A 26,481-nucleotide genomic window follows, 5' to 3' on the forward strand; every position below is an offset into this window, starting at 1 on the left:
ACCGGGCCGCGCTCTGCCTGCGCCGCCCGCCGGCTCTCGGCGGCCCCTCAGGTGCGCGGAGCGGGGCGGCGCTCCCTCCGTTCTCCGGCCCGGCCGCCGCAGCTGCACGGCGGGCCTGTCACGTGGGCGGCGGCGCTGCTGCTGCGGTCTGTCCTCCTCCACCTGCCCCGGAGCGCGGAGCGTGACCCGGCCATGGGGCTGCAGCGGCGGCCGGCGCCACTCCCGGCCCCGCGGCGGGCGAGCCCCGCCGCCGGCTCCCGCGGCTCGGCGTAGAGGAGAGGCGGGCGCGGAGCTGCCGCGGATCCCCCCCACCTCGCGGTGAAGGGCAGGCAGCGGCGCCGACCCGCCATGGAGAAGGCAGCGGCCGCGGAGCTCCGGCAGGGCGCGCTGGTGCCGCTCACCGCCATCTGCCTGGGTGAGTGCCGGCCACCCGCTCCCTGCGGCGGGGCATGTCCGGGCACGGCTGCGGGCGGGGCGGGGGTTGGGGGGGGTTGATACCTGCGGCCGTGCGGGAAGTTACCGGGGTGGGGGAACGGGACGGGACTCGCTTTCAGAGAGACGGGGCTGGCGCGGCCGCGGGTTATTCAGGGCGCCCTGATCGCTGTCCCTGGCAGTGGGGAGGCCGAGCGGAGCCTTGCGGAAACCAGCGGCATGCCCCTGGCTTTGAAACGGCGGCGGTAACCCCGCACAGCACTGGGGAAAAAAAGTTTATAAGGCATCATCGGTGCCCTCCCCTGGCTGTAACTCTGCGAGGCGCGGGGTGGGCAGCGGCTCCCGGCCCGTTCCGAGCCGCCTTCTCGGCCGCGCTGCTCGCCAGCCTGTCACTTCTCCGAATCAGCGTGGCAGGGTGGAAAACATCACACACATACACACGCACACACACACCAGTTCTCTGCCATAGGCTGTTCTCCCTTCCTTCTGCTAGAAGCGATCGCTCCCAGCTCTACTTCGCAGCAGGTGCTAAGTTATGGCAACGTGATGTCAGCCCTTCCTGTCAAGGAAGGTTGTTTTTGTTCGGGGAAGCCTTGACACCGATGGCAAGAAAAAGTGAGAGAAAGGCCCGGCGTATTTAACAGGGGCATGTAGAGATGGGGAGTTACTAAAGCTGACTGCTTCGTTCTGTGTGTGCTGAAGGATTCTGGTGCTGCGGCATTGTCCGGTGCTGGGGCTGCGCTTAACTGTCCTGACAGTTGTTTGGTAAACTGCGACAGCTCCTCGAACTCGAATGTGCTGAAAACTACAGCTATATGCTAATAAAGTGGATTAGAGTTCATTTTTAACAATCCCAAATGACAGTTACTGTTTGTTCCAGAAATCATCAGAAGTGGGTATCTGTGGCCAGACTGCTTGTTCTATTTTTGTAGAAGTGGAGTTTTTTTATAACATCATTGCTTGCCTAGAAAATGTAGGAAGTTGAAGTTTGAAAGCTGCTCTGGTTACTTGAAGTGTATCTATTTTAATTAACGGAAGTGCAGTGTAAAAAGCTATCTAAACTACAAAACAGTTTGAACATCCGTTCTAGCTAGTGCGACTGTTTTCTTTCGGGCTCTTAAAGGGATGTCAGAGATGTGCATAGCATGAGAATAATGTCTGCTGTGTTGCCTGTTTAAAGTTAGGCAAGTTTCTGCCATATCTCTTGCTTTTTTTATTTGTTGACCTTTGTCAGACCTTTGTTAAAGCTTTTGTTATCTAACAGAAATAGAATGGTTATTGTTAAAATGACTAATAAGGTAATAAAAGATTATGTAAACTCCAGAGCTTAAGTGAGAACAGTTCTTGTATTTAGCTGTGGGTAATGCCATATTGAAAGTTTAGTAGATTTCTGCTTTCTATGACTCCTGGAATTTTACTGTCTGGCTGTCATTTTCACCTGTAATGTTTTATTCCTATGCCTTGCACAACTGACATTAGTGGAAGTGGAGAAACATGAGAGGTGGGAAGCTTGTAAACTATTCTGGTTCAGTGAAACCATAAGAATATAATGTTGCTGCTTCTTTAAGGGTTTTTATATTTTACTTCCTGCTTCTCTGTCCTTTCCTTTCATCCTTACTTCTGGTTCTTGCTTCTTGCCATTCTTTTCTTTTACTTTTTGCTCTCCTGTAGGCTGTATGTGGTATTTGGTGTCTGTATCCATGCGTTGCCACTGACCACTGCTATATGTGATCTTGTCCATAAACTCCTGCTCCAGAGTCTGGAACCCTTGTTGCAACTGTTCTGTCAGGAGGCCATTTTGTTTCTCGTTCTTAAGAAGCTGTGGAGGACATCAAATAGGAAGTAATCAAAACAGCATAGCTGTTGCCTCTCCTGGCTGTGGGAAAAGCCTGGTAGCTGTCGTCTGGTTTGGATATGCCAAGATGTAAATTTCCCTTTAGATCCAAATAACCGCTTTCCCAGCTGAAAACCTCACCCTGAGAATTATTTAGCAATCCAAATGAATGGCACAGTAAGTTCCCTAAGGGGGAGTTCAAGTCGACTGAACCACTGCTGTTTTTTTCTGACTTTCCCATAAGTCTGCCCAACAGTTAAGGAAAAAAGCATCTAGCAAACTTCCTAATATACCTCTGGTCTCTCCCTTATTTGTATTTTCATTAGATTTTGTTTTGATAAGAGACAAAAAACCCCAGGATTGAATGGCTGGGCATTCTTTTGGGCCTCTGACACTTTTGAGAGCTGAGTACTTCAGGATATATACTGGTTTACAGCACTCTTGTTTGATTTGATGGTCTTGAGTGAGACCAAGAGTGAGGAAAACAGATACTGGAAACCGTGAGCTTATTCAGTGGCTGGGAAAGTACCTGTTGTGAAACCTAGACTTTGTTTAAAGAGTGTTCTTGACTGCTGACTTCCTAGTGTGAAAGACTTCGAAAATGAGAGCAAGGAACTTGCAACAGCAGCCAAAAGATGTTTTGCATTTGCAGAGGTAAAAGAGCATATTTGGGTTGTGTTCCTTAGGTATCTGCCAGGCCTGGCGTGCAAAGCTGCCTCGAACTGTCCTTCTGGTTGCAAACTAGGGCTGCCTGACACAGTCCTCAGAAAAAAGGAACATGCTTCTGAGCTGGCTGATTCCACTCTGTGATGCTCCTTGTCTTCATGCTACTTATGTCCATTTAAAGGTCATAGGGGCCCCTCACCAGCGATGCAAGGGAACCTCTGCTTGGCCGCTCATGTTCCATTGTTGCTATCAGGAAGACTTGGATAGGAAACATGAAGAAAGGTTGTAAAATGGTTGTACACACCCAGGTGTTTCCGTACAGTGCATCTTAAAACACCTCTTTCAGGTGTGGTGATAACAGTTACACAGAGAATATTCATATACTTTCTTTGGAGCAGAACAGAATCTTTAGTTTTCATAAAAAGAAATGTGTGACTTAATCACTGCTTAATTTCTTCTTATGTTTATATTACTATGGTTACAGGAATAAGGGTACTTTAGTACCATGTGGGACAATGTTGTGTCATTGTTGCTGCTATGTTCCAAGGTTTGTCACAAACAGACGCAATACCCTGTCACAGAGCAAGAGTTAACAGAGCCTAGCAGTTTCCTGGTGCAGGATGGTAGTGTTACTCCTAGGTGCGCTTACTGACCTATTGGAACAGGATGGCGCTGTGAAACAAAGGAAGTCATTACATGGCACATTGTTATTACCATATAACAAATGTCACTGTACATTAATTATGTAATAAAATCAGTGCTGTTAAGGTCCTTTGAACAGTGTGTTAATGCTTATTAACAGAAAGCTGCAGCTAACATGTGTTTCTTCTCAAGCTACAGCAAAAGTATGCTGCTCCTTCCCTTGTGCATTACTAAGAGCTCAACCCTGCAACCACTTAGAAGGAGTGAGAAGTCGCTGCCCTTGTACTTGCCCTGAAGCCCTCTAACAATGGGTGATGCCAGGAGCAGTCATTCTCCCTGCTTTGCAGGGCCTGGCCTCAGCCCAAGGTCCATAGCAGTCTGTGTGCCTACTGAAATCGCTGTCTGCATCTAGCTCTTGGAGCTCTGGCTTCAGGAAGGAGAAAGTCCAAACTGGACATCCAGACATAAGTCAGGGAAGAACTGCTATAGGCACATGGACTGCATGCAGTTTGGTGATAATTCACATCCACTACTGACTGAAAATCATGACTGGTTTGCCAAACTGACAAGTTAAGGGATTTTAGCTTTTCCTCTTTCACCCCTTTAGTGGTAGGCACTTTTTTCATCTTGTGCTGGTTTCAATTATACCAGAAGGTGGTCAGGGCAAGGGTCATTGTTTCAGGATGTGTTTGGACAGTGTTGAAGACAATGGGGGCCCCCAGCTCCTACATGCTACTCTGAGACATAAATAGTGTTAATTGGCAGCAGCTTCCCAAGTGACTGTGGGGAGCAGGGACGGTTTCTCTTCCTCTCTTCTCCTATTGTTCTTTTTTTTTATGATGTTTTTTATTAAATGCTGGCCAACAGATTGACTATAAAAAGACTCAGGACTTTACACATGCAAAATAAAGCCAAAGTGGTATGGAATGTTGTAAATTAAGTTTTGGTAACCTTTTAAACCTTTCTAGCCCTTTTAAACATTTGTCATTTCATTAATAGGCTGTCTTTATAGAATAGTGCTAAAATGAGAGCAATTAGTGGAATATGCTGTAATTGTTAGAGAAGTGCCTTAAAGAATCTTCATGGAAGCTAATATAAAGCTAGATGTTAACACTGACCTCTGTGCAACAGTGACACAGGAGAAATTTTGTTTTGGCAGTAATTACTCTTGCCTGATCACTCTAATAATATATACTGTGAGGGGAGACTTCTGAGAAAGTGGAGAGTGTTTGGAAACTAATTTGTAAGTCAGATGTGTGTTGCAAGCACCACCTCATCCTGTTTTGATTTTACCAGTGGACCTTTTTGAAAGCTTCATTGCCTTTGATTAGTCGAAGTAATCACGTTAGCTTTAGCAGTTTATTTTCAAGGTGACATTTACCTGAGAGGAACAAACTTTGCTTTATTCAGAGAAGATGTATTTAAAGATAATAATCTCATTAATTATGTTCCACCATTTAAGGAGGTGAAGTGACTAGCTGTGATGATGAATGTTTCAGTGTAATTGTTCTTCTGTCTTCCCCAATTAGAAAAATCCCATGGAAGAGATCACCAGTTGTTTCTTTTGGTAACATATTTGACTAAACGAATATTGTGTTGATTTTTTTTTTCTTTTTTTAAGAGCTTCAGTGAAGGATAATTACATGTAGTTGATTACATGACTTGCCTGTGTAGATAAGCAAAGTTCTTGCTGGAAGACTGCAATACATTTATAGTAATACCCAGCAAACACCTAGAGCTGCATTATTGCTGACGGCTGCCCTGTATCGCTAGAACCTGTCTGAACATTATTTTTCTGTCTTTACACAGTGAATCTCTTCCTGACTGGGAAAACAGAAAGTGCTGTTACCTCATTAGGTAAGAAACACTTTCCTTATTTGTATTTACTGTTCTTTTGAGTTGTTACTGTTTCTTCCCCATGCTAAATTCACTGTTTATTAAAACAGTGTGACCTTTGTCATATGAGAGAGAATAACAGTGATGTTTTAGGAAGTTTAGGACTTCTAAGTCTTCCTAGGATTATAGACTTCATCAGTGTCACTGTGCTAGAAAAATAAAAGTCATAAGCTTGAGGCTAAGGTTGTAGCATGTGCTGATATATTCAGGGGAAAATGTTTAGGCATTGTGCCTGGGAATATCAAGCAATGGACAGTGGCCCATTCCTGGAGGAGCAAAACCAAGAATGTTAAAAATGTCTCATGAATGTCAAAGTGGAAATTCAACCAGAATCGCAGCACTTAGTGTCATTTCCTTCTCTAAAGCAGTACTGTGACTTGCTGACATTACAGGAACATTACAGTCAGGGTGCTCTTGGTGATAAGGGCCCTCTTGTGCCTGTCAATCCAGTCTCATTGGTAAGCATACTTTATCCCCAAAGAGGCTGCAAGTTAAATTAAAGCAGAAAAAACAAATAAGGGAAACAGGAGAAGAGGATGTGGGAAAACACAAGAATAATTCTAAGGCAATGGGTTGATTAATGTGGGAGCTTGAGCATTCAAGTCAACATGGGGGCCTGAGAGAAGGTTTAAATCAGGAAAATGTAGTAATTTTATGATTAAGTAACTTCCTTACATTTAGTTTAGGGGAAATGTGGATGAACCATGTAGGATGTGGGTTGTTTGTAACATAGTATTTCCATTCTTTCATTGTTAAAAATGCAGAATGTCTTCCACGTCCTAGCCTGTTCTGCCTGGATGCTTTCTGTGTCTCTTGATGGCATTTGGCACCTGTTGGCTGTGTGGCATGTTAGTTTACAAATTAAGTAATTATACAGTGACTGGTCTAAACTGGTGGTACTGCCTCTGCCTGAAATATGTAATAATTCATGCAGTTGGCTTTGCTTCCTTCTAATGATGTTCTTTTGCTAGAAGTGGAGAGTTGTAACATGTGACTTTTATTCTTTCAAATATGAGGAAGCCCTCAGTGTACTCCAGCCTTCATGTTTTTTTTCTTGATACAATTTTGAGTTACTTTGTCTCCTGACAGTGTAACTGGAATGGAGGAGAAAAATGATTGTAAAACGTTTGCAATAGTGTGATCCATGTGTAGTTTCTCTTGCCTGTGCCTTGAAGGATAACAGGTTAGGATAGTACAGTTGAAAGTCAGATGACCCTGCCTTGCAGGAGATGTTCCTTAGGAGCCCTGATAAAAGCTGGGAGGAATGCTTCTATCCTAACCACATCTTGACAAAAGCAGCTTATTACAGGTGATCTTTGTGAGATCAGAGGTAAAGAGCAGTTTCTTTTCAGAAAGCGAATAGCAGAAATAAGGACTTCTGAAGAGCACAGGTCAAGCCACCACCTTGGCTGTATTTGTACAACTTTAACTAGAAAAGCTGCTGCTGCTGCCAATGAGCAGTCCTCCCCCTGAGCCCCCTCTCCCCAGGCTCGCAGTGAACCAGTTCAGTTTATTGGTCCAGTGGAGCGTGAGCTCAGGTTTTGTCAGATCAGTGGGTTGAACCATTGAACCATTGGGCTGTGCCTTTGCTGGTTCTGTCGATCGGGGCAGAAGCAGCCTGCTGGAGACTGGATGTAGTGGAGGGGAGCTTTAAATGTTTTTTGTCTTTTCACTGTTGTAAGGGATCTGCATTAAGCAACTTGTACAAGCTCTCCTTGAGGGAGGATTTGGAGAACTCAGAGTTTCCTGCTGACCCTGAGATAGCTACTTGAGGAAGTGTGTATCACTAAGCATTCAATTGTGAGGGAAGGTTCCTTGTGGCAGGTGCAGACCATCCTTTATCCTGGAGCAGATGGTTAGCATTGTGTCCTGTGGGACTGGGGCAGACCCTGGGGCAGAAGAGTGTGAAACTGCAGGATTTATTTTTTGCTGGGATTGTCGGAAAATGTGTTCCTGAACAGTTTAGTGCCCCAATGCAGTCTTGTGCTGGAGCCCGATGTCTGTTCTGCTATAGTTGCTTTTGCGAAAATAGGAGCAATCTCATGCATGTAAAGTTTTGGAAACTTTCAAGTATATCTGTGGCATATATATTTGTATTTAACTGGAAGGGGGAATCTACTGCTGTTTACAGTAGAAATCCATTTCATTATTACAAAAAAAGCCTTATTAAGATTTATGCCTGCTTGACAGAAACTCTGAGCTGAAACCTCTTCTGGCATTTGTTTGAAGTTTGGCTTGTTTTTTTAAAAAATCTATAAAAATCTCATTATTTTCTGTCTTCAGAATTCATCTTTTTTTAAAGGGACTATTTCGGTGAGATTTTTAGTGGGTTGGTTTGCCAGTCCAAGGATTGGTATTCTGTTTCTTCAGTAATCCTAAATGTGGAAACCAAACCATTTGTGGCTTTTAGTAAAGTTTTCACTTCTGGGTTTGTGCAGAAAGGCTACAGAAAGAGATTTAGAGAACCATTGTTGAAAAAATGTTGTCACCACTCCTGTGAGCTGTCCCTGATGAATCCAGGACTGTGCCTTTCTATTTAGAGACTTCCCTTTCCTTTAGATGTTTTGGCAATTTGAAAAGGCTTTTGTTTATTTTCCCGAAGGATTCACAGTGTCATCCTGAAGCCCAGCTTAGTAATGCGGTACTTACGTATGTGATTCTGCAGACTTCATGGCCAGGACCTGAGGAGGGAAGTAAGGCTTCTTTACTGCCACTGAAACCCCAGCAGTATGCAGTGTGCCCTTGTGTGGTTTTTCTGTTTTGTTGACAGCACTGAAGGCTCTGTTCAGTACAGGATTTTCTTGAAAATGCTTGTAGGTGGAAGAACAGCTGCTGAAAGTGGTGCTTGGGCACTTCACCTTGTCTGCCACACAGTGGTCAGCGCACAGGGGGTAGAGGCAGGCGGTGTTGAGAAGGAGATCTACTGATACATTGGAAGTCCTGTAGTTATGAGCATTGGTGGGAAATGTATCAGAAGCATAGGGCAGCTAAGTGAGTTTTGGGTAAACATAATAGTAGTTTTGGGGGGTGATGGGTGTATGTCCTCAGTTCACTCCAAGAGGTTTCGGGAACTGTGGACATATCCTTTAATATAGTGGAATTACGTTTTGGCAGTATGAATTCAGATTAGAGGTCCATTCAAATCAAGAGCCTTTGTAAGAGCAAAGCAGCTGTCCTTTTAATTTTGAGTAGGGCAAGTAGGAAATGCTTGTTTTATGTCAGAGGGGCAAAACCATTGAACAGCAATGACCATTGCCAGATGAACTGCCCAAAATGGCATGTAGTGTTAGCCCTTATTTTGCTTATGTCCTTAGGTTTTCACAGCTACATTTCTTCTGTTGAAATGGAAAGTCTTTCGTCTGTTCTTCTTCCCATATCCCATGTTCGTAGCAGGTGTGCAGTGCTATTAAGTAAAAGCATTTCTGAGAACCTGAACTGTCATGTTACATCAGATCCCGCTTACCAATTAGAAAACTGTGCATTATTGCAAAACAAAAAATGCTAGTGATCTTACTTAAACAAAAAAAAAAAATAAAGAGCTGGGATACTCCAAATAACTGCTGCCCAGGATCTTTGTAAGTACATCTTAAAATTGAGAAGCAGATATTTGGGAGAATAATAGCTCTGCCTAACTGCACTGATGGATGTGGGACTGAAGTGTTCATGTGGAGTCACCAGCAGGTCAGTGGGACTTCTTCAGAATGGAAACCAAGATAAGCTTGGTGTTAATTGTGATTCTATTCTAATACATATACTATGAATAAGGGATGTTAATCCAGCACACAGTTTGGTACAAGGGGAACAGAAGTACTTGCAGAGCTGCTACTGGAAGCCTCTGAATAGTGCTGTCTAGTGTATTTGCTCTTTCTGCTATGTGCATTTTGTTTCCTTCCTGTTGAGAAGTTTTAGTAATCTGGCAGTTACCAAATGTGGTCTTTCTGGCTCCTTTTATATGGTTGCTAGCTCTAGGTTGTCTTATGCTGCTGTGATAACGCTGATGTAGTGGCAAGTGTGTGGAGGACACATTTATAGACCTAAACAAACAGAGAAAGATAGTTGAAAAGTCCTGTTGATCTTCCGTTTGCTTTTATATTTCTGTAACTATCTGCATCTCAGTATTTTTCCACCAGAAATATGATAAAAAAATAATTTGTTTTTTTTCCTAACTGCTTTACTGCAAAATATTTGTGTGGAAAAGAGATGTTTTCCTGTATTTGTGTATTCTGTATGCTTTTGTGGCCTTTGAAACTAGTAGGAATTATATGCATATGTTCAGTGGAATGTCTTAGTTGGAGAGTAAAAATAATGTCTTTTTTATGTTTTGCCTCAGGTAAGTTACTCACCTCCTGCCTTTTATATTTCTGTGGCTCTCACTTCAAAAGCGCTTGCTGTGAACAAACGTAGTGCGAGGCATGGATTTACTGGTGGGGGTATACTGCAGCTTGGCCTGTCCCCAGCCAGGAGCTCTGCAGGCAGCCCTGCCACCTGACCCGATTGCAGCCAGGCAGCCTTGCCAGCACTTCTCACCCCAGCCCTCCAGTGCAGCTGAGTCTGATCCCTTCTGTGAGCCGAAAATGATGCATTTTTGTGGCTGAATTTCAAGCAATACTGGAAATCTGTGATTTATGATGCAATACCTTTCGGTGCATGTATATGGGAGGTATAGGCAGCCCAGCCTTTTTTTTTTCCTTGCTGCCTTTTTAAGCTATGAGAAAGTAAGCTTCTGTCAAAAATTGGAATATTCAGCTGCAGTCCACAAGTCATGCTCTAGGTAGTAGTTTGTTTTAAAAATAGTTTTGGAGAATGTTCAGAATAGCCATTGCATTACAGAGTTTCCCCTCTTGTAGTCTGCAGAGAGTACATTTTCCCATCAGAACAGCTTTCCCACTTGTCCTTGGAACGTTTTACTTTCATTTTTGAATTGCTTAATCACAAATTGCAACTATTTAACGTAGTTTTAATTAGCCTGCTGTTTTCCATAGGAAGAACTGAAAGTGCTTTGGAAATACTGAGCTTTATTTAGCCCTGTTTGCTCCTTTGTCTGGAAAATTTCTCCTATCTATGGTAATTCAGAAGGAATTTAGAGTCCTCAGTAACATTCAATGAAAACATTTGACATCAGAATCCAGTCTACTTTTTTGTTGGGATTTTTTTTTTTTTAAGCCATTACAAACTCTTCAGGTCTGTCATATGGTGAGGAGAATAAACATGTCCAGGAACATGTTATAATAAAATGAGCATCTAGATACTTTACATTGAATATTGATCTTCTGCAGTTGCTGGGTGACATACCCAGGCTTTGGGAAGCTGGTAAGAAGGTTTTCTGTATTACATCCTCGTGACAGATCCATGCAGTAGCATTGATTGTAGCCTGTGGTAGATTCATACAAGGTTATTGATTGGTCCTGCATTGAAATGCAGGTTACACTTACCTACACTTAGAGGGGGTGTTTTAATTAAAAACCAGGGCAGGGAAGAAAGCAGTAAGAAGATAAAACTGTTGACTCTCACTTGTCTTCAATCCCCAGAAACTAATGAAAGCTCTTGTAGCTAATGTGAATCGTTGATTAGGCAAAGCATTAACAATAATATTTTTTTCCCCCTTATTAACAGCTGCTTGCAGTGGAAAACTGGAACAGCACACAGAGAGACGGGGAGTCATCTATAGTCCTTCTTGGCCATTGAACTATCCTCCAGCTGTGAACTGCAGCTGGTTCATTCAAGGAGATCATGGAGACATGATAACAATTAGGTATGGCTTCATGTTATGCAGAGGTAAATGTTTTCTTTGCTGAAATAAAACGAAATGTGAGTTCTTACCTGATATACTGGTATGAAACTGTCAGAGCCACTGGATGGTCAAAGGAAGCTAAAATTGATTACCCTGAAGCATGACTACAGACTGGGCACCTCTCATTTTAAAAATGTTCCACTGTGTCTTGTTCCTGTAGGCTATTTCTGACATCCATTATTGTACACACAAATCACTTGTAGTCTTTTAATATATTTATCTTCACTATACCTGTGTGAGATTTCATCCACCTCTGATAGATGAGGGGGTGGGAAGCAGTGATATATTTACTCAGGTTAAATAGACCTTTCTCTTCATTGCTTATAAACAGGAATAGGTGAAGGCTATAAAACCTGGAACAGCCTCAGTGGGATCTGTAAAATTTTTAGAGAAAAAATGGCTTTTTCTGTAATGTCTTGAAATGGCATTCAGTTTAATGGACAGTTGAAGATAGTCATTGCTTATTGTTACTTGTTAACTAAAAGACACATGCTTTTCTGCTTAATATTTATTTCCAACAGAATTAAATAATAGTTAGTGTTTGTGGTACAATTTCAGCTCATTCTGTAAAAATACTTTAAAGAAAAGACTAGAACATATTATAAACGGTTTGTTAAGAATGTTTTGGCTATAATGTCAGCGTAGCACATATGTGTTTAATTTCTCTGTGCTAAACGTAATGTCCTTCTCCAACCAAGAATTTCTTATTCAAAAAAAAAAAAAAAGAAAAATAAGCAAACCCAGGAAAGGGGTTTTTGTTTGGTTTTTAGTACTGTTGTATTTGACACCATCTGCTCATTCTTTGCTCAGCTGCTTAAAAGGACTGCAAACCTCTTCAACTGCAGATGCTCAGCAATTAAAAATAAATCTGCCACAGATGGAATAATAGGAGGGCTCCACCATCCATAGTTCAAAATAGGAACTGGAACTACTCATCAGAAGTAATGAAGTAGATACCTGCCAGCATTTGAGATCCATAAATAGCAACATGCTTTTAAACCCCATTAAATTGTATTGGACTTGGGGAATTTGTTTCAAAGCAGAGATTATTGGAAACTCTGAGAAAGCATACAGATGAGACACAGGACTTGAGTTGGAGAGTAGTACTGCAGTTTATGCTATGAGAATGTCTCGAAGCTCCCAGATAGAATTAGGATTCTCTTCTGGAAGTACAAGTGTAACAGAGGCTAAAGAGACTGAGATGCGGAAACTGGTTATAATGTGTGAGTAGTTTAGATGTGTGTGTAGCAATATGACTTGAAAGATTTCTTCTTGGTGGGTTTGTGTTCTGTCACAGGATAAAGGACCACATCCTGCCCTCCTGTGCAGATGCAAAAAATGGGAGCTATGTGTTTACATCTTGGGGAGTAGCATTGTGGTGTTACATTTCTGACTATAAATGTACAAGGAATGACTCACTCCAGCGTATGAAATGCAAGATGTTATAGCATCTGAGGATTTCTTTGGAAGGTTGTACTCAGAATGCCAAGGACATAAAAGAAACAGCTGACTTACCTAGGCAAACTGGGAAAAAAGGTTCAAATACAAACATCTTTTTCTCCTAACTGTTGGATATGCTTGTCCTAACAGTTTGTTGATAAGGACATAAGAGTAGCCTTTTAAATTTTCCTAGGAAAATCAAACACAGCTCTTGTGATAACATCTGGATTTTGAAAGTTTTTTTTTAAAAACTCACCACCTCATTTATGTTATATTATGCTGAATACATTTCCTTTAATCTTGAGTTCTCATTGACACTGAGACAGCAACGTTATATAAGTATCATATTTGAGGTACAGCAGGAGTCATTGAGGGATAAAATTGCAATTGAAAGTAGTTTTGATTTCTAAAACATCTGCAGTTGGTGGTCATTTTTTATAAATCTATTATTCATCAGCTTTAATAGAACAGTGTCCAGATCTACATGTGGGTATAATATGCTGGCTTCTGTGGGCATGGTCTTCAGAAGCTTTGTCTGCTTTATTTGTGTGTGTATTGATCTTCTTCATATTCTCTTATTTCTGTGCTTACTGTTTTGCTTTATAGTTTTCCTTTTAGAAATCCTTGAGGGAGACTTCACAAGAACAGGAAAAACATGTTCTTTGTGCTTATACCTCTTTGTTAATTATGCGCATTTCAGTACTTTCTTCAAGTTGGGTGTCTGATGGAATGGTGCTATTGGTTCCTGGGAGCAAGAGTGTAGCCACTGTCTTCCAGGACTCTGTTGTATCTCTTTAAGTTCAGGTAATCAATCAGTTACTGTTTTGGAAATGACTTGATTTTCCCACCTATTTTCTCTGTCTTTATGCTTGTTTTTCACAGAGGACTACATAACCCCTCTGTAAGATCAGATAAAGATGTCATATGCAGTAACTGCCTTTGTACCATCCTTTACAGGTTTTATACATTTATGTTTCCTCATATCTGAGAAAAAGGTTAAAAATAATTTTTGTTCAGCAGTTGCTGTTACCTGATGATTGTAATTAACCCCGACGAGGGCAGAGCATAAATGATTTGCGTTTTAATGTAGGCATTTATGGGGCTGAGAGTGAAATGTTCTCCATGCCCAGAATTTAAGACAACAGTATTGAAAAGTGATCTACTTAATGACCCACTCAAGCTGTCTCTTATTAATTGAGGTGGGGAGGATCACCTTCATTAGCTTTCACTTCAGTGATTCATGGCATTTGCTTTGAAAAAAGGAATTGTCAGATACCATCTGATTTTCAGTTTCTGAGTAGAACTAAGGCCTGTTCTTGTAAAGGCTTGCTGGTCTGTAATTGTATGAAGAATTGAAGGAACTGCTTCATAGTCTATTTACCAAACTCACAGTGTTTCAGAACTTGACATTAATTGGAAAAAGCTCATAATAGCCATTTATTTCATTCAGTTGCATGGCTGAGCCTTTGATGAAACAGACCCTGTGTCTCTTGCCTCAGGTTCTACAGTTTGCTGGTGCTTGGAAGCTGGGAATAGAATAGAGTTTTCCTGACTTCCAGGTCCTTGTGCTTCAGTGGTTAAGTAGAAGTTTTTAATGAGCTAATTAAGTCATCAGTTGTTCACAGGCTGCACTTGCTGTGAGGGGTTGGCAAATAGAAGTAACTTTTCTTGCTTAATTGGCCAGTCTGTTTTATTTTGGGACTGTGCTCTACTGATCCACCCATAATATTTGTTCTCCAGTTTTTAAATTAGTTTAGAGCAAAGCACATATTTGGAGATTTGGGTTTTTTTTTGGGGGGTATTTTTTTATTTATTATTATTTATTTGCTAATTACTTTCATTCAGATCTTATATCCCATATTTATCGTTTTTCCACTTATTAAGAATGCTTTTTTTTTTTTCTTGAATCTGTAGTTGCTCGTGCTTAAACTACTAAAAGGGTTGTAGGGAATTCCCTACATTATTTATGGAAGTACTTTTTTTCCCTGAACTGCTACTGCTTCTCAGTGCAGATGGCAGAAAGCTCTGCTATGCATTGGGTTTTGCAGGTAGCACATTTTTTTCACATTTAGAGTGTTAATGTGTATTTATGATAATCTGGTTTGTCAGTTAGTGGAAAAATGTCATTGTTGGCACCTGTTGCGTCACTTGAGTAAACCAGGCAGTATCTGATATAAATAGGGCTGATCCTGTAGTTTTCTGTTAAATTCTGGAGCCCTGATGAGGTAACCTTTCCTTGGTGTCATACTACTGAAAGAAAAGATCAGATTATTTTACTGATTTCTGCAGACTTCTGTAAAAAACGATGTAGTGCTGCATTTGTCAGTTCACATTGACTTGTTCTGATCCTTAGAGCCTGAATGCTTCCAGTGTTTAATAAAATATTCTTATACTTTTTTATAACATTAGGAGACCTTTTAAAAGGAATTAGTTGTGGAAGAGGCATTCCAAAACCAAGATAACTGGAGTTAGTGCTTTTGAATAGCATCTGTCAGAAGAAACAAAATCTGCAAAATTTGGTCTGATAATTTTGATCTTTTGCACATCTCCTCTTTGATTCCTGTATTGTGTTGGAGATACACAGTGAGAATAGCCTAAGGACCAAAGTCTTTTGAAGGGTGTTCTGTGCGGTAGAGATGGGTGTTGTGCTTGTTAAGATTGCAGTTCTAAGTGCTCAATATATCAGTGTACCACTGCAGCTTGCATGGGAGGATGCACCTCTGGGTCCACATTGCACTCCTTCAGAGCTCTTTGCTGGAGGGGGTTAGTGACTGAATGGTCCCATCTTTTGCTTCTCCTCCCAAACCCTGTGTTTCCCTGCCTAAGATGTTAAAAAATACTGCAATATAGACTGGTGCTGTGTGAGATTTTGGTTATCCACTAGTACTCTCTGTTTCATCTTGATTCTGATTCTTATTTTAATCACAGAAAATTATGTGGATTCAGGATAGAATCATAGAATAGTTAGGGTTGGAAAGGACCTCAAGATCATCTAGTTCCAACCCCCCTGCCATGGGCAGGGCCACCTCACACTAAACCATATCACCCAAGGCTTCATCCAACCTGGTGTTGAACACTGCCAGGGATGGAGCATTCACTACCTCCCTGGGCATCCCATTCCAGTGCCTCACCACCCTTACAGTAAAGAATTTCTTCCTTATATCCAGTCTAAACCTCTGCTGTTTAAGTTTCAACCCATTACCCCTTGTCCTATCACTACAGGATACAAATGGTCTGAGACCACTCTCAAGAACCGTAACTGCAGATAGTACTTTTCATTACTTTTCCAAAGACTGCAAGATATTTGTTCAGTCCTACAAGCAGCAGGAGCACAAGACTTTGTCCCTTATTTCCACAGTGTACCCTCACTTATTCAAACCACTGGACTAATGCCTTTGATAGAAAAATTTGCATTTCAGTGTGAGGACGTTCAACTGAGTAAGTAAATGTATCTGTGTTCTATTTTGTGAGTAGCAGGATTAAATTATTCTTCAGAAGACTGTAACAGCAGCTGTGCTGGATCTAATTACAGCTGATGAAAGATCTGAAGTAGCAAAGGTTGAATGCACTCTTCAGGACTCTTGAGTAAAATAATCAGTGAGCTGTTTCATGTCAGATTAGTATGGCAGAAATTTCTGACGCAAAACCTTGTTGTTGCAAATGCATTATAAAGCAAACCCCAATTTTATGTATTTATACATTCACATATATGTATTCATGTTGTTTCATGTTTCTTTACAGAGGAGTGATTTTTTTGTGGTGAGGTTGGTTGATGGCGCATTCAAATGATGGCTTTTGGCCTTGTGTGTAAGATCACCATCAATTTAAATGGGGAAAAGTTTGCTCCTGGTGCAGACAATACAACTTAAAAAGATGCTGGAGTAGAGTGACAGTGCCTTAGTGAAAGCCAGATTTGTTCAAAATACGTCTGCTGATGAGTTTGTATGAGGTAGTTCATAATTGCTTTGACTTTGCTCTTGCTCTTAGAAAATTTTGTAAATGCTACAGTTTCTATTATAATTCTACATCAGAACTAGAACATCTGTATTTCAGAGAAATGGTGTTTATTCTATGCTGTTTGAAACTCCTAAGCACCTGGGATTAAGATGTTTATTGTTTTTGAAAAATAGGTTATTCTTGTGAATGTTCTGTATTGCCCTTTTTCAAATACCAAAGCATTTGTGTCAGTAGCTTGAGCATCCCTGAGAGGCATGGAGTTTTCAGGGAGGCTGTTAAAGATGGTACTTCCTTGCAAGTCTATTTTGCCTTATTACCCATGTACTCAATTCGTTTTGTGGCTAAAGCTTGGAATTCTTAGTGGAGAAGTGTGGGATTCTGCTCTGAATCTATTTCAGATCCACAAGCCAATGCTCAGGAAAAGCAGTTGTCCTCTGTACACCTGTGCTTCTGCTTTGGAAGGTGGAATTAAAGTTTGTTGCTTTTCCATACCCTCTATAATAAACAAAAAAAAACCCTAACCAACCAAAGCACCCTTTATTAACAATCTTCAATACTGCATTCTCAAGGTGAAAGTGGAAAGTGTTTGTTTATTTGTTTGTTTCCTTGAAAGAAATACATTTTAATGTAAGGGAGAGACAGCTTATTATATAGGCAAATTTTCCCCTGGGTGTGTGCAGTCTGTTGTGTAACCACACTGTGGGTGAATTATTTACTTGATAGACATAAGTAGCTGTTCTCAGCAGAGTGGGGAAAATGAGTGGCTGTGGGACTAGCTGGAGTGCTGGGAACGGGATAAAACAGGTGAACACATTTTTAGTGCTTGAAGATTTGTCCTGGTACATCTAAAATAACTATAGAAGTAAGATTTAGTAAATGATCTTGTTCATATCACACAAACAGAATTTCTAGCCATTCCCTGTGGCCTCCCAGTTCTGAGTTTCCATTTCTTCATTTAGTGACTGTTCCCTTTTATGAAAAAATTGTTGTTGGGTAGATAGGTATTTCTAATACTTATCCCCAAAGTCTGCACAGTCGTCTAGAACTTCCTTGCAAAATATGCTGGTTTCAAAAGCTTAATGTGATTGCTTCTATCAAAGAATTAGGTGCTGTGGGAATACGTCTTCCCATCTGGGAAGATACGTAGAGCATGTGGGAGGAAATGAGTTTGAAAAGAGGAAGGACATATTTCTGGGTGGATTGTCCTTGCCTGTACAAATGTTGTTGGACATCTTAATTTCCATTTTAACTTAACACTTTCAGTGCTCTCTTACTTCACATACTCTTGCTGATAATTTTGTTTTTGAGAGTTACTAAGCTGCTATGTTTAGAACAACCTAGAAGTATGTGTAGGCTGGATCTTCTTGAATGAGTTGGCTAGTTAAGTAGTTGCTGCTCTTTCCCTTTCACCTTCAAAGGGCAAGATGTGGCAGGCATTGAAAGCCTTTTGTAAATGCATAGTGATATCGGGAAATGATCTTTTCCATTTTATCTTTTTCAAAGAATTTATCTTTAATGTTTGTGAAAAGTCCTTTGTGGAAGGAGGTCTGTGTTTTGCAGCAGCTTTTGAACCTTTCTGAAACTTCTGTGTAGGTATTTGCAGTGAGTACACACACACTTCTGCCAAGTTGATTTTGTGTGGCTGAGTTAGATGAAAGAGGACCAAAATTTATTTCCAAGTGTTCTGAAGAATGTGCCTTTTCCTAATGAGTGTGCTTCTCTGTGCAGTGCTATTGTCATAGCAGATTACTGAATGCAAATGTAATCTGTTTCATCAGACAACAAATACCATGTATGGTTCCTGAGCTACAGGTTAAGGAGTATTATATGGTTGTGTTCAGTGTTCTGCAAACAATCAAGGCACTTCTTTGCACTAGGTAGGCTATTACTGAATAATCAGTGGGCTTGGGCCAGCAGAAGGGCCAGAGGTTTGACAGTAGAAGTTTACAGGCTTGTTTGCTCTGTGGTTGCATTCCCAGAAATGGAATATTTTAGTCTTTGAATTAAAAAAGTAGTGGTGTTAGAATTCAAGTTCCATTTGCACCTCTTGCAGTCCTATTCTCTTTTTGCCCTCTCCCTAGCATGAAGAGTTGATTTTTCTCTTGTATTTATCCCGTTAGGGTTCTTTGTACTGCTCCCTATTGTTCTTTTTCCAAGACAGGAGTCTCCCCATAGTTTCATAGTTTTAAGGTTGAAAATATTAATGCTGACATTAATCCACCTTCTGTATAATGTATTCTGGAATGTTGCTTTTACTCAAATCTGTATTTTAGGAAGCAGTTTTGTTTAAGGACTGAGAAAAGAGGAATCATCCTTTCAGTCTTTGGAGCTACTTGACATGCTGTTTATGCCCATAATATAGGTGCTTTTCCAAATTGGTGGAATTAAAGTGCTCTGTTTATATGTACTCAAAGTACTATGGGTGTTTCATTTTCTTTGAATGTGATGTGTGTATGTCAGCACTGTTCGGTGCAGAAAGCTGTCACAGCCTGTTTTTCCTCTGTTTAGCTTTGTTTCAGGTACATGTCCTCTTTGTAACTGTGTTTTCTTTTGTTCCTTCCAGTTTTAAGAACTTTGACTTGGAAGACTCTCAGAAGTGTGCAATGGACTGGTTGATGATCGGCCCATCTTCCAAGAGGGAAGAGTACAAAGTGTGTGGATCTTCCATACCTCCATCTTTCATCTCTGCAAGGGACCATGTTTGGATATTTTTTCACTCAGATGCAGCAAGCTCAGGACAGGCTCAGGGATTTCGCCTTTCTTACATTAGAGGTAAAACCTTACAGTTTTATTTGCTTCACTTACACATTCTCTAGCAAATCTAGTAGATTTTGTTGACTGGAGTCTTGGGCCAGTTTTGATGACTGTAAGGTGCTAGCGTGGTAACACTGACACTATTTCCACTTGACTTTTTAACAGTATTCCTGAAGTGTACTGATCTGGCTGAAGAGTTGTGACACACAGGGTAGTAGATGTGCCATCAGATGGTTCCAAAAGTTTTGATGCTGACAATTTTCTCCTTGCCCTCTTTCATAGGAAAGATAGGTCAAGCTGCATGCCAGTCAGATGAATTCCGTTGTGCGAATGGCAAGTGTATTCCCAGTACCTGGAAGTGTAATTCTATGGATGAGTGTGGTGATAACTCGGATGAGAGAAACTGCACTGTCCCTCCTACCGAGCCTCCGTCCAGCATCTGTCCCTCAGGAATGTTCCAGTGTAGTGCAGCCCACTCCACCAAATGTTTGATGAACGAGCTGAGATGTAATTCAGTTAAGGACTGCAGTGATGGTTCGGATGAAGATAATTGTCCTGATCTTTCCTGTGGCAAAAGACTGGGTAATTTTTATGGATCTTTTGCTTCCCCAGACTTGTTCCGTGCTGATCACAGCAGATCAGACCTTCGTTGCACGTGGTATGTGGACACACAGGATAATCGACATGTTCTGTTGCAGCTTGATTTGCAGTTAGGCTACAATGACTATGTAAAGGTGTATGATGGCATCAAAGAGAGAGGTGATAAATTAATGCAAACATTTTCATACCACAACAACAGGCATTCTGTGAGTGTGGAGTCATCAAAGGGCCAGCTCACTGTATCGTACCATGCCCGATCTAAAAGCACTGGCCATGGGTTCAATGCAACCTATCAGGTGAAAGGCTATTGCCTTCCTTGGGAACACCCTTGTGGAAGTGATGAGGAGTGTTTCACAGACAAGCAGCGTTGTGATGGCTGGTGGCACTGTCCAAATGGCAAGGATGAGGAAAACTGTCCTGCTTGCCAGAAGAACGAATACCCATGTGAAGGAAACAGTGGGCTTTGTTACTCAGTACTTGACCGCTGTAATAACCAAAAGAACTGCCCAGATGGCTCAGATGAAAAAAACTGCTTTACTTGCCAGCCAGGAAACTTCCACTGTGGGACAAATCTGTGCATCTTTGAGACTTGGCGCTGCGATGGTCAAGAAGACTGCCAGGATGGAAGCGATGAGCATAACTGCCTGGTGATTGTTCCCAGGAAGGTCATCACAGCTGCTCTGATCGGGAGTCTTGTGTGTGGCTTGCTACTGGTGATAGCACTGGGTTGTGCATTTAAATTGTATTCTCTGAGGACCAGGGAGTACAGGTAAGCATCTTGCTGTGGTGTTTTTTCCCATTTTGTTTAAAGAAAAAAAAAAGCTAATTGTTAATCAGAGAACTTGGAAAATACTGTGAAATCAATCCAAGGAGCTCATGACAATTAAACAGCAGTCACTACATTAGACATAGAGAAGAGTAGTTTAAGATTTTTGGAATTAGTGAGGGGAATGTCAGGTCATGTGTGATCTATGAGAAATACACACTTACTATGCCGCCTGGCAGAACCTGCATACAACTTAAAACTGCTTTGAGTAATTTCCCCTTCCCACTCCTCCCCCTGCAACCAACACTTGCCCTTGCCAAAAACTGGATGCTGAACTGTTGCTAAATCTGAACTGAGTAACCCCTAGCCCCTCCCCAAATACTGTAATTTTCAGTTCTTTTAAAGCCATGTCCTGCAGCAGTGCAGCCTGTTCTGGATGGGAGTTGTTAACCTCTGCCATTCCCATTGTTGTGAGCTATAGCCCCTTTTCCTGGTACTGTATGCTTTGTTGTATGGACAGTGTGTGTGCTTGTGTGCCTGCTTGTTACATGTTTGCTCAGGTGTGATTCTGCCCTTTTGGAGAGAGTCATAAGGGACTTCTCATGCCCATCTCTTGTCATAGGCAGCAGCTCTGTGCAGTGCTGCTGACACTGGTTATGTGTTAGCACAGTGTGCTTCACATTCGTTCCTGATCACATCTGCATGATTAAGGAGCTGGAAAACAGCATCCATGCTGTGTTGGAGACCTGGGTGCCTCGGTTCTGGCAGCACAGCCAAAGCTCTCTGCAGCTGCAAGCTGCTTCTGTTGTGTGATTGTTTCCAGCTCCTTTTAATGTTGGCTTGTCCAAAAATAACCTTTGGGCCCTCCCTGAACACATTGCCGCTGTTACTGGTGTAAACTGGCCAGCTGATATAACGTTGGTTGCCACAGAATCTGACTTAGGACTGCACGGGTTTGATTCACTGATGCTTATATCCTGTATTTTTACTCCTTTTATTTATTTTATCATCCTGATAAGATTTTCACGGAGCCTGGTTGAACATTTGTGGTTTTGCTGCTAGCATGGAGCCCTGTGCAGTGTTTTTATATGTTAATGTGAGCAAGGGAGGACAAACTCCCCGTTACTTCTCTTTCACGTTTTCTCACTGGTTCTGTTTCCAGAGCATTTGAGACCCAGATGACACGATTGGAGGCAGAGTTTGTGCGTCGGGAAGCTCCACCTTCCTATGGACAGCTGATTGCACAAGGACTTATCCCCCCAGTTGAGGACTTCCCTGTGTACAATGCATCACAGGTATGGAGACATCAGTGCCAATGAACTACCAGAAGCCAAACTAGTATAAATTAGATAGACTCAATCTGGAAATGTATTTTTTTCAGTAGCTGTGCGCATTATATGGAAGTTACATAAAAATATGTACATTTTACTTGGAGCTGGAGAACCACAGTTACATATCTTGGTGCTGAGTAGTTTTGAACACATTAAATGTGTTTGCTAAGGAACAGCGGTGTGATAAGCACATGCTATTTTGCTGTACATCAAGATAGAATGAACAAAGGTCAGAAAGTAAATAGAAAAAAGGCTTTTCAAGCTGAAACTGTGAATGTGCCTGAAGCAATAAGAAAGTAAGGTCTCTAGCAGTATTTTGGGGAAATTCTGGGATTATTTTCCATTTGCAAAAATATTACAATGGGAAGCATTAAGTCATTCTTCTGTTTCATTGCTGAGTTCTCAAAAATCTCCTGTGCCCTGTTGAAAGTGTCCAACTGTGATACAGTTCCTAGTGTGATATAAAGCACTTACAGTTTGTTACTCACATGGAAAAGTAGTTTGCCTTGCCCCTTGTTCTCTGCTATTGTCATCAAGACAACATCTGCTGAGGATCCTCTGCTATTGCTAATGATAGAGGACTCAGTGGTCCACAGTCTGTTTTGTTTAGTGGTGGTCTGACCATGTGAGTGAAGCATCTTCCTGGGCAGAGCTTAAACTCATGAAGGAAACACTTTAAGGGAGAGTCTTCTAGTATAGGTAGAGCTGTTCTTAATATTCCTACATAGTTCATTAGAAAACTGACATTTAACAAGGAAGTGTGGGGATCAAGTCTGAGAATTCTGGTTAGGTGGAGATATTAGTAGAAAGAACAGGGTTAGGAGAAGTCTTTTGAGTATGTGTGAAATCACAGTTTGTTACGTCTGTGTTACAGGCTTCTGTGCTGCAGAACATTCGAACAGCCATGAGGAGGCAGATGAGACGACACTCATCAAGACGGAGCTCGTCTCGGCGGCGCTTGGGCAGGCTCTGGAACAGACTTTTCCACAGACCTCGGGTGAGAGGACAGATCCCGCTCCTGACACCTGCCCGCACTTCACAGACTACACTGGGTGATGGAATCATCAATCGTGCTGTTGGGACTATTCGAAGTCCTCCCCCTTCTCCTGAAGGACCTAGTTTAGAGGCACATGCCCCTGGTCAAGCCAGGTGCCTACAAGAAGCTGCATGTAGCAGCTTGCAGTCAGAGACTGAAAGCACAGAGCCACCGCCTTCAACTGTCTTACTGAATACTTGCACAGCAGCACATGCAGAGCCTGAGGCTGGATGTCCTGGTAAACCTTCAGGTGCTGAGACCTCTGGCAGTGAGCTTAAGCAGTCCAGTAAAGGGGATTCAGGAAAGGCTTTCAGAGATCCGTTATCTGAAAGTGTTACAGAAACGATCCATGGAGGGTCAGCATCTAGGAGGACTGTCCGAGAGGACAGTAGTTTAAGTAGAAGTCATCCACTGAGTGAAGAGCCATGTAGGTTACCTTTAAAAAGGTGGGAGTCTGCTTATCCAGACACCCCCATGAATGTTCATATCCAAGTGGATGGACAAAACCAGTGTTGCTCTAACTCGTACCGGGAGGAGCCTTTGGGTGTTCATGCGGCTTGTTGCCATTCTGTGGAAGTGCCAATGTTAGAGTCCTCTTCTCCCCTCTCTGAAATCAATACCAGTGATGATGAATCTTTACTGGTTTGCTAATAAAAATTTTTGGTTCAGCTCTGTAAATTTTGTAAGTTCATTGTTTATATGACAGTGCACTTTGGGGATAGATGGCATGTACATGCTCTCAACTTTTTCTCTTAAAACCAGTGTGCTTTAATCCTGCAGGGAGTACAGTATGTGACCAAATGAGACAAGTTTTTGTCTTCCTTGCTATTCCTGAAATTCCAGTGATGCAGAAGTAGGCCAGTATGTGATGTCAGGGGCTAGGATAGCAAGAATGTGTCCCTGCAGTTTGGAGGCATTTCCATCCTCTGATAATTCTTCTGTGCATTTATTCACTCTGCATTCAGGGAGCTAGTGTTTCATTGCTTTTCAAGTGGTCTTACTGAAATTAGGGTGAACTCTGTTGGAACCTGGGGCAGGCACCATTGTCAGTCTGAGTACTGAACTAGAAATAACATTGTCTTTTTTAGACATCGTCATTTAAGTAGAAGATAATAATTTTTAATTACAAATAATTAGAAGGAAATAAAATCCTTTGCAGCTTCCTCTTCATAGAAATTGCAGACTTTCTTTGCTCCTTTCAGAAATGTTTTGATGGTCGAATGTACCTTGAAGCATCTGCTAAAACCAAAGGTTCTATTAGAATACCCAGGATGATATCTGGTGTGTCACCTGCTACAGCTTTGCAGGAGAGATTAGCAGGGTTCAGTGTAAGTGGAGAGCAGTGAACCCCAGCTGCAGTGATAGTTCCGTTTTGTGTTGTCACATTAAATTCTCTGTATAATGATGTGAAGTTTGGAGAATTGTTTGCTTTCTCCCAACCTTCTTTTTCCCCTCCTCCTGTCTGTTTCCAGGGACTTTATGATTGCACCACTTTGGGAGTGCCCTAAAGGGTCCTGATGCTTTCGCAGCTCCCATTGGCTACAGAAGGAAGCACTGAGCATTTAGTAACTGTCAGGGGAGATTTCTGATTTATTTTAAACTAAAATCTGCATCACAAATTTGCTTGTAAATTGGCCACCTAGGTGCAGATGTATTTTGTTTGCTTTTCTTAAGAACTGATGTAGGTGAGTGCCATTTTCACAGTAGACACTGTGGATTGCTCAGTACTTAAATGTAAACTAGCACCTTTTGGATTTCTAGAGTTTAATTAAATGTGAGCAAGTTACTTACCTGGAGGAAGGGTGATGTTGCTTAACGAGCAGTGACTCAGTGCAGAATGACAGGACATTTCTGTGTGGTAACTGGGTGCCGTTGTGATGGTTGGAGCATTGGCCAGGCTCCCCTGTGCTGTAACACAAGCTCTGCTTCAGTTCCCCTGTGACACAGTGACAAACTAAAATGTTTTATATAGGAGTTAACAAGGAAGTTGATGCTGCTGCCCTGTAAATACTCTTCTGCTCAGAAACTTGTTTATTTGCAGTAGGAATTCAAGTTGCCCAAAGTTATTAACTGAATTTGTAAAACTGAGATGGACTTTGGTGTCTGTGGACCTGGGCTTTGCTGTCCACAGCACCTCCTGGCTGTTAAAGGCAAACAGGCTTTCACAGTGAACGGTTATGTTTACATCAAAGTGTCAAAGATTTTTTTTTTCCTTTAGATGGACTATATTTTGACCTGGATTTTTTACTAGGAGTCATTTTGAGGGAGTGCCTTGAAAAGAACAAGGAGTAGGACTTTGGCTTTACTGGAATGTAGGATGGAAGAATGAAACTGAAGCTGGTTTAGTTTTGGGTTGGGTTTTTTTTGCGTGTCTTCAGTTGCAAATTGGTTTCATTGATTAATTTTGCAGAAGAAATCTCAGGGTCTTCACTGAGAGTGCTGCAGTGTCAATACCTGAGGAAACCAGAAAGGCTGTGATAGCTTATGTGTGCCCTTGTAAGCATCAAGCAGTGAACCAACCACTCTTGAAGGTACCCCAGATCTGTTTCATGTAAGCTGCCTCCTTATATTCAGAACTTCTTAAAATTACAGCCAGAAGTTTAAAAAGTGGGAAACTGCTGCTATGCCAGGCATGAGCAGGAAAATCTCATTGCTCCATTCCTTTGCTCAGTGGAAAAATCCACAATATAATTAAAGTTAATCAGCTAATAAACTTGCTAAAATTGTTGTTATTTTAATAATGGTTTTCTGCACTCTTTAAACATTTCTGTAGACAGGAAGGAGAAGAAAAGTATTTAAGATAGCTTTTTGTTTTGGTTTCATTTTGGTTTGGTTTTTAAGATACAAGCCTTCGCTGTTCAAGCAGCCAGAAAACCCTCCCTAAAAAACTCACTGAATAGAGAAGAATACCTATGCTGGTTTAAGAAGATTAGAAGCTCACAGGCAGCATTAAAGAAAAAGTGACTCTCTTGTGTTTTTCTACTGCTGTTAAAACATGGAGAATGTTTCTGTTTGAAATTCTGGCATCTGCCAGCTTGTATTTGACTTTGTAACACCCCTTAAATCTACTTGTTCTCTGTTACTTACCTGCTGTGTTGTTTGTTGTTTTGTTTTTTCTCCTTCAGGTTTTATGCTCTTTATTGGCATTGTATATATTCATTTACCCATAAAATTTTACCACAATGAATGTACAGGTATGTGGTTCATGTGTGGCATCATGGTTGACAGTGTCTGCTGGTTCCTGGACAATGATACTAAGCAAGTAAGATGCTGGGCATCATCATACTTTGCTCTTGGTTTGGATCCCTTCATTTTTAATAAAATTTCATGTGCCCA

At 41.5% G+C, this 26,481-nt stretch overlaps 1 protein-coding gene across 1 annotated transcript; it reads left to right on the top strand.

The window, feature by feature from the left end:
* Positions 1-289: 289 nt before the first annotated feature.
* On the top strand, positions 290-26,481 carry LRP3 (LDL receptor related protein 3). The gene is made up of 7 exons (XM_005152382.3): positions 290-415; positions 5,384-5,431; positions 11,084-11,222; positions 19,222-19,430; positions 19,695-20,781; positions 21,941-22,073; positions 22,984-26,481. Exons 1-7 carry the CDS (start codon positions 349-351, stop codon positions 23,794-23,796), a joined length of 2,496 nt encoding a protein of 831 aa, XP_005152439.2. The 5' UTR covers positions 290-348; the 3' UTR covers positions 23,797-26,481.

Source organism: Melopsittacus undulatus, chromosome Z, assembly GCF_012275295.1.
Source record: "Melopsittacus undulatus isolate bMelUnd1 chromosome Z, bMelUnd1.mat.Z, whole genome shotgun sequence".
Taxonomy (NCBI): Eukaryota; Metazoa; Chordata; class Aves; order Psittaciformes; family Psittaculidae; genus Melopsittacus; species Melopsittacus undulatus.

Coding starts and splice junctions, on each gene's coding strand:
- LRP3 (XM_005152382.3), top strand. CDS start 349: ATGGAGAAGGCAGCGGCCGCGGAGCTCCGGCAGGGCGCGCTGGTGCCG. Junction 416..5,383: donor GCTCACCGCCATCTGCCTGG/GTGAGTGCCGGC, acceptor GTCTTTACACAG/TGAATCTCTTCCTGACTGGG. Junction 5,432..11,083: donor AAGTGCTGTTACCTCATTAG/GTAAGAAACACT, acceptor CCTTATTAACAG/CTGCTTGCAGTGGAAAACTG.